This window comes from Homalodisca vitripennis, unplaced genomic scaffold, assembly GCF_021130785.1.
Source record: "Homalodisca vitripennis isolate AUS2020 unplaced genomic scaffold, UT_GWSS_2.1 ScUCBcl_2500;HRSCAF=7336, whole genome shotgun sequence".
Taxonomy (NCBI): domain Eukaryota; kingdom Metazoa; phylum Arthropoda; class Insecta; order Hemiptera; family Cicadellidae; genus Homalodisca; species Homalodisca vitripennis.
The window spans coordinates 58,623-66,029 of record NW_025778615.1 but is presented as its reverse complement, the minus strand read 5'-3'; the positions used below and the strand labels follow the sequence as shown (position 1 = coordinate 66,029).

The 7,407-nt window shown below is 36.9% G+C and overlaps 1 protein-coding gene across 1 annotated transcript; it reads right to left on the bottom strand.

Moving 5' to 3' along the window:
• Positions 1-4,062: 4,062 nt before the first annotated feature.
• LOC124372077 lies at positions 4,063-7,205 on the bottom strand (the record flags this gene model as incomplete). Its single annotated transcript, XM_046830439.1, has 2 exons — positions 5,184-7,205; positions 4,063-4,309 (listed from the first exon to the last, which is right to left on the bottom strand). Coding segments are annotated over exons 1-2 (1,749 nt in total), but the record flags the coding sequence as incomplete, so codon positions are not given.
• Positions 7,206-7,407: the final 202 nt, after the last annotated feature.

Sequence of the window (7,407 nt, the reverse complement as noted above, 5' to 3'; positions counted from 1 at the left end):
CGGTATTAGTGAATTTGTAAATGTCAGATATTTAGAAACCTCAATGGTCGGCATGAATCATACAGATATATGAACTAGGAAAATGTTTGACTTAAATTTAAAAAAAGGAATCTTTACGGTAAATTATTGAATATATTTATATTGCTATTATATCTGAATCACTAAAGATTAAATCTACTGAAGGCTAGACAACATGTAGCGTACGAAAACAGCGTTCCCGTACCGGTATTTGAACTCGGGCCCTACGGTCGATACGGTTGAGACAGTAACCACTTAGCTATCAGGATGGTGGATTATGTCTGGTAACTATTTTTTCAGTTAGGGTCATTTAGATGTGAAATTACAGCTATTTAATTATTTCTTACGATAGCAAATTTTAAATACAAGAAAGTGAAATTAAAATTTAGTCAAAGCAACAGTGGAATCCAGTGAGTCATTGAATGTATAAAACTCTACCTCTTCAATTATTGTGCAATAAAAAGATTTATGGTATAAATTTCAATATCGATAAAGTCGTAAGTTGTAAGTAGTAAGGCCGGTAAAACTAAGCTCCTCTGTTAAAGAGTCATATAACGGTTTTTATGTCGAATCTGAACAACTTAATTTAATTGTCTATATTTAGATTATGAAAATGTCATAGATATGGCTGTTAGACATAAGTAACAAGAATTTATTTTTTTTAAACTGTTTTTTATAACTATTTTAAAACCAGGCTTATTACCCCCACCCTAATCACCTTTTTCGGAAGGACACAGCCCAAAACACAAGTTTATCAACAACTATCTGATTAGACAAATACATTTAGTTTTAAAATACAATAATCTTTACAAAAACAAGTATGGAGTCCAATTCAACATTAAAAAATCCCGTTTAATTTTTAATTGAGTTGTCGGTGCTGTGGTTAATATCGATTCTATTAATCACAGCACCAACCACTAGGATGTATAATGCTTTAGGTATCAACAGATAGTAAGATCAGAAAGTATTATTTCTTAATAATAAAAGAAACTTATCCATGTAGGTCCTGGTCCTGCTCGTGCTTCTCGCCATCTCATCCTGTTCCTGGAGGTAGTTCTCTGGCTAATTGCAAGTTGAACTAATTTTGAAGAACAAAACTGTACTATCCAACAAAATTTAAATATCTCGTAATGTTTTCCCTGTCGTTTCCATGGAAATCTATAATTTGAATAACTATTAACTGTTGGGTATGTTTCTCCTGTTTTATTAAATGAAGAGATTTCTTCATGTCTAATAACAGTCAAGGTGTGATATCTGAAAATGGTTTAGAGCTTTGATATGCCAGGGGATCCTAGAGGTTAAGAGGTAATAGAGGTCATATCTTTAGATAATATGGTATATAGATATACAGGTCAAATAATGGAGCATATATAACGGGGCAACTTTAGATCAGTCTTACATTTCCTCAGATCGTGGCTTTCATAGGTGGGAGCTTTCTCAGTCTACGTGTTTTAAAATAGCTTTACCCATAAGCTGGTCCTTTTAAAATTGTTGAGTCCTTCTTAAATAAGATGGTTCCAGAGGCTTGTATATCCTATTGACCAAGTGTAATATTAGATGTTTGTGGTAATGCTACTAGAGCTCCAAAGATCAGTTTGTCCCAGAAGTTGGGAATTCTAGTTAAGGAAAGCTTTCAGAGGCTAAGATAGTCACAAAGGTTCAGAGTGCACGAAGATTATGTAATTCAAAAGGTAAATAACTCTCAGCGTAGGATCGTACAGTGTTTAGGATATAACAGAGAAAAGATGGTGATAAAGATGGAAAATTCTAGAAACATGGAGACAGAGGATTTGGTTAACTTTCGCAGATACCGCTCTACTCAATTGTCATGATACATACACAATATTTATACGTTATCAATTATAAATTTGTTTATAACCCAATAATCATAAGTCATTTTTCTCTTGACATGCCACCATTCGTTACACTGGCTAGAGGTCTAATATTTTGATTAATTTCTAACCACTCCATTTTAGTTATGTTATACGATATCTACTATAAAACTTTTATTAATATATAATAAAAGGTTTAATTATTTCATCTTCCAATTGCTAAGCAGGTTCTCCTAGTTAAGGATTCCTGTCACATTAACTGTAACACCCTTAACACAAGACCGCTACTGAGTATCCTCGTGTAAAAGCGCATCACTTGACAAAGTGGTGGCGGAGTGAGGTTGGTAAATATCACTATAACCTGTCGCTTCGTTATCACAGTGTCACTGGCTAACTTGAGTTTTTTAATTAGTCTAACTTAAAATGGTTTATCCAGTTTTGTTTTCAAAATCATTATTTATGTAAATGTTGACGTTGTATAACATTACCTCAAAGAATGAATTATTCGTTCATAGCGCAGGAGGTAAGAGCTAATTTGCATAGTATACTCAAACAATCTGATTTGTTTAAATTAATAATGAACTTTTCTCTAATAAGGAAATTGGACACCCATTCACTAGTTCTGATATCAAAATGTCACTAGTAAAAAAGGTTAAAAAAACAAAATGATTTTTTTTTACATATTTTATTTTTAATTTGACACATTTAAAATCATCCCTTAGACACGAAAATAAATGTGATATCCGCACCAGCTAACTATATACAATGAGAGCATTCAATATACATGTATATATATGTATATATATATATATATATATATATATATATATATACATGTATATATATGTATATATATATATATATATATATATATATATATATTATATATATATATATATATATACTAGATATTGTATGTGTACTAGATATGTATATATCTAGTAGTCTGACGGTGATGTGTCTATTTTTCTGACGGTTTGTTTAAGTGTTGCAAGGCAAAAAAATGTATCTGAAAAAAAAACTTTATCGTATGTTTAACCTTTTCACAAACTTACACCAAACATAGGCTGTTAAACGAATTTCTCGAAAAATCCAAAACTGTTTCAAGGAACCCAGGTTATGTGTGTATACAGTGAAAGTTGGATGGACTTAAAGCTATATTTACATCTTTCTTATCACGTAAAGCACATTTGATCTTATTCTTAGCATATTTGACAGAGTTCTCTGCCAAACCGTTACTCATGGGATGGTATGGAGGACTCAAAGTATGTCTGATACCATTGTTTGACATAAAATTATGAAATTCAAATGAGGAAAATGGTGGACCATTGTCACTGTGGACAGTCTCTGGCAGACCAAACCTACTGAACAAATCTCTTAAATGATTTATGGCTACATTGGCTGAAGTGGAAGCTACAGGAAACACTTCCAGCCACTTGCTGTGCGCATCAACAATTAGTAGATACATTTTTCCATTAATCGGACCTAAATAATCCATGTGAAGCCTTTGCCATGGACTTGGGGGATAATGCCACGTATGCAGCTGACACTTGCTAGGGTTATTTCTCTCCATTAAACAGGAAAAACAATTATTTGCCAGGGACACAATTTGTTCATCAATATTAGGCCACCAAACATAACTACGAGCTATCGATTTCATTTTGACTATACCCATGTGGGATGAGTGAAGCTCGTCCAGCACATATTTTCTCATTTTGCTAGGCACTACTACTTTGTAACCCCAAACCAATATATTATTTACTATAGACAACTCCTCCCTCCTTGCAAAATATGGCAACAACTCCTTGTCATCCCCAGGGATGCTATTGGGCCACCCGTGCCTTACATAACCAATAACTTTACATAAAATTGGATCTTTTAGCGTTTCTGCTTGTACATTTTCAAAAGTTAAAGGCACAGAGTTTTCCAAAAGACAATGCAAATAACTGCCCTTCCAGTGGTCATCGTCGCTCACTTCCGGCTCTTTCATTGTCAGTGGTAGCCTGCTGAACGCGTCGACATTACCGTGATCAGCTGATTTTATATATTCTATATTAAACTTGTACCCTGACAAAAATAAACTATATCGCTGCAATCTGCTGGCGCTAAACACTGACAAACCCTTATGAGGACCAAATATTGATAGAAGCGGTTTGTGGTCCGTACATAAAGTAAATTCCCTACCATACAGATATTGGTTAAATTTCTTTACGCCCCAGACAATTGCTAGAGCCTCTCGATCGATCTGGGAGTAGTTCTTTTCAGCATTAGTTAGCGTTCTAGACTGGTATGCTAATGGTTTTTCAATACCTTCTGGTGTGACAACACTCAGGACCGCACCTAGTCCAAAAGAACTCGCGTCTACCGCCAGCTTCAACGGAAGTTTGCCGTCATAGTGCGCTAAGATAGTCTCACTACTTAGCAGTTCTTTTACTCTATCGAATGCCTGAACACATTGCCTGTTGAAATTAAATGGAACGTCTTTCTTTAATAAATTGTACAATGGGCTTAAAATGCTTGACAAATTTGGAAGAAATTTAGAATAATAGTTAATTAGCCCAATTAGCGATTTAATTTCTGTGACATTCTTTGGGATAGGTGCGTTCTTGATTGCTTCTACTTTCTTGGGATCGGTGTGCAAACCGTGTTTGTCAATGACAAACCCTAAATACTCTACTTGGTTAGCAAAGAAAGTACATTTACTCTTTTTGACAGTTAAGCCTTTCTCATTCAACCTCTTACACACTTCTCTTAACTTCTCATAATGAGCCTTATCATTTTCAGCGGTTATTAGAATATCATCTAAAAATACTGCAATTTGATCTATACCCTGGAGAGTCTGCTCTATTTTCTTTTGAAAAATAGCACTTGCTGAAGTTATGCCAAAAGGGACACGGGAATAACAAAATAAACCTTTGTGTGTACTTATGGTACACAGTTTCTGAGACTCTGGATCTAACTCTAATTGGGTATATGCTTGACACAAATCGATCTTACTAAACTTCTCGCCCTTTTGCAGGTTTGCAAAACAACTCATCTATTCTTGGTAACGGAAATTTTTCTACTTCTAAACAAGGGTTCAAGGTTACTTTAAAGTCACCGCAAATCCTGACTGAACCACATTTCTTTAATACAGGAACTATGGGCGTACCCCAATCTGAGCTACTTACAGGTATTAACACTTTCTCATCTACTAGCCTAGCTAGTTCGTTTTCAACCTTGGCTTTCAGGGAAAAAGGTATTGGCCTAGGTTTGAAATATTTAGGAACCGTGTTTTCTTTTACTGTTAACTTTACAGGCTCGCCTTTAAAACAACCTATCTCGTCACTGAATACCTTAGGAAATTCTTTGAACAACTTGTTCTTAAGTTCAAGACAACTATCGGCATTGGTTTTACTTATCTCAAATAACCTGTTATTATTTTTAAACGAAATTTCAACCCCTAGAGCACTTAACCATTCCCTACCTATAAGTGGATGAGCACCAGACTTGATGACATACAAGTCCATTACTTTGTTTACTTTGTTATAATTAACTTCAACTTTGATCTTGCCTACAGGTGTGATAGGTTGATCGGTATAAGAGCTGAGTGTCAACTCACTAGGTTCTAATTTACACATCTGGAAATGAGAATTGTAATATTCCTCACTGCAAACACTCACAGAAGCCCCTGTATCAACCTCAAACGTTAAGCTTTTACCATTAACAATTAAATCAAGCTGAATTGGGTCTACCTTGACCCTGTCAGTCACATTTTCATTCATTCTAAATAAATTGGCTACATCATCCACAAATTGCTCAGTGTCCCCTGACACCTGATTACTGTCATCAACACCTTCTAGGTAGTTATGTTTGCGATAATTTTTGGAATTCCCAGTGCCTTTACTATCTCTAAAATTAGTCTTATCTCTATTTACATTTGTACCTTGCCGACCAGCAAACTTAGAACGACACACTTTTGCTATGTGGTTTTGTTTACCGCAGAAATGACACTTCACACCTAATAACCTGCACTGTGAACGGAAATGCCCTGTGAGGCCACAACATAAACATTGCGCACTGCCACTGCCACCTGGCGGAGATCGCCGCTGCCATCCAGAAGGCCCTGGTGACGTGCCGCCGCTGACCTTGGCTGTTCCCCCTGCTCCCTTCCAGGCCGCTCCAGCGTTGTCGCTCCGTGCTGTCTGGGAATGCGGTGCGCCATTTCCGAATCTCCCCCTCCTGGCCACCACGCTGCTCAACTGATGGATCCGCTCGGGTCTTCCGACTGATAGAGCTGCCGCCGATTTTTCTGCTTGCTCCATTGAAAGCACTATTTTGGTCGCTTGCTCGAACGTTAACGAGGCTTCCGATAAAAGTTTTTGTTTGGCACTTTCACTTCTGATGCCACTCACCAGTCTGTCTCTCAAGTAATCATTTAGCGACGCGCCAAAGTCACAATGGGTTGTCATTTTTTTCAAATTTGCAATATACTCGGCAACCGACTCGCCTTCCAACTGTACTCGCTTACTAAAACGATATCGCTCCGCGATGAAGCTAGGAGTCGGGAATAAATGTTTTTGCACAAGTTGCACCAGTTCATTAAATGTCTTTTCCGACGGTTTATTAGGAGTGCACAGGTCTCTCAACAAACTATACGTTTTTACCCCTATCACAGTTAAAAGCTTACTGACCTTTTTACCCGCGTCAATGCTATTACAGTCCACATACAGCTCAAAACGTTCGATGTATGACGCCCAGGTTTCAACTGACCCGTCATATTCCCCGATAACGCCTATTTGCGCCATTATATTAGTTACAGGAAACGGTAGTTCGTCTAATTGTACTTGCCACATCAACTAGTAGCTAAAATAATTTTGTTGCACACTACACTTCCTCCCACACTAATTGGTTTGAAACTAAAGAAAATTCGTACTGTTAATCTTCGTGATGTTCACTCGCCATTTTGTGATGTTCACTCGATCAAAACTGTCCTCGTGTTGTTCGCGCACGTGGTGTTCACTGTTGATGTCCAGCGGCGATGTACACTCGGAATTTCGCACTAATACTAATTTCCACAAATCCTCGTCGCCATTTGTGATGTTCGTGGCCGGTGGTAATGATACTGGGTAATAAAATTACACCAATTCAGGAAAACTATTGTACTACATTTTGGTCGGGAGGACGCGGGTTTCACGGACCGTGGGTAAAACTGGACTGGGTAGAACACTAGCTGCTGGAACGGTAAGGAACGTTGGCGGGGAGAAGTGGCGTGACCTCAGTAGCCAATAGGATTTATTCAAACAGTATGGTCTCATATTACGTCACATACATATAACCGCCAACGGCCAGATCGATAATCAACATTCCTATCTTAACAAATATATTTTAGATAGCTGACTATTTATATTAGATTCAGATATGTACACCACAGATAATTCGTATTTATATCTCGAGAGTGAACTTATAAATTGTTTTCTAGACCTTAATTCTCTATATGTAGCATAGGAGTTGAATTATAATGCATGTTCTTACATGAGATTCACATGATTGTGTGAACTTGTTTACATTATCTTAA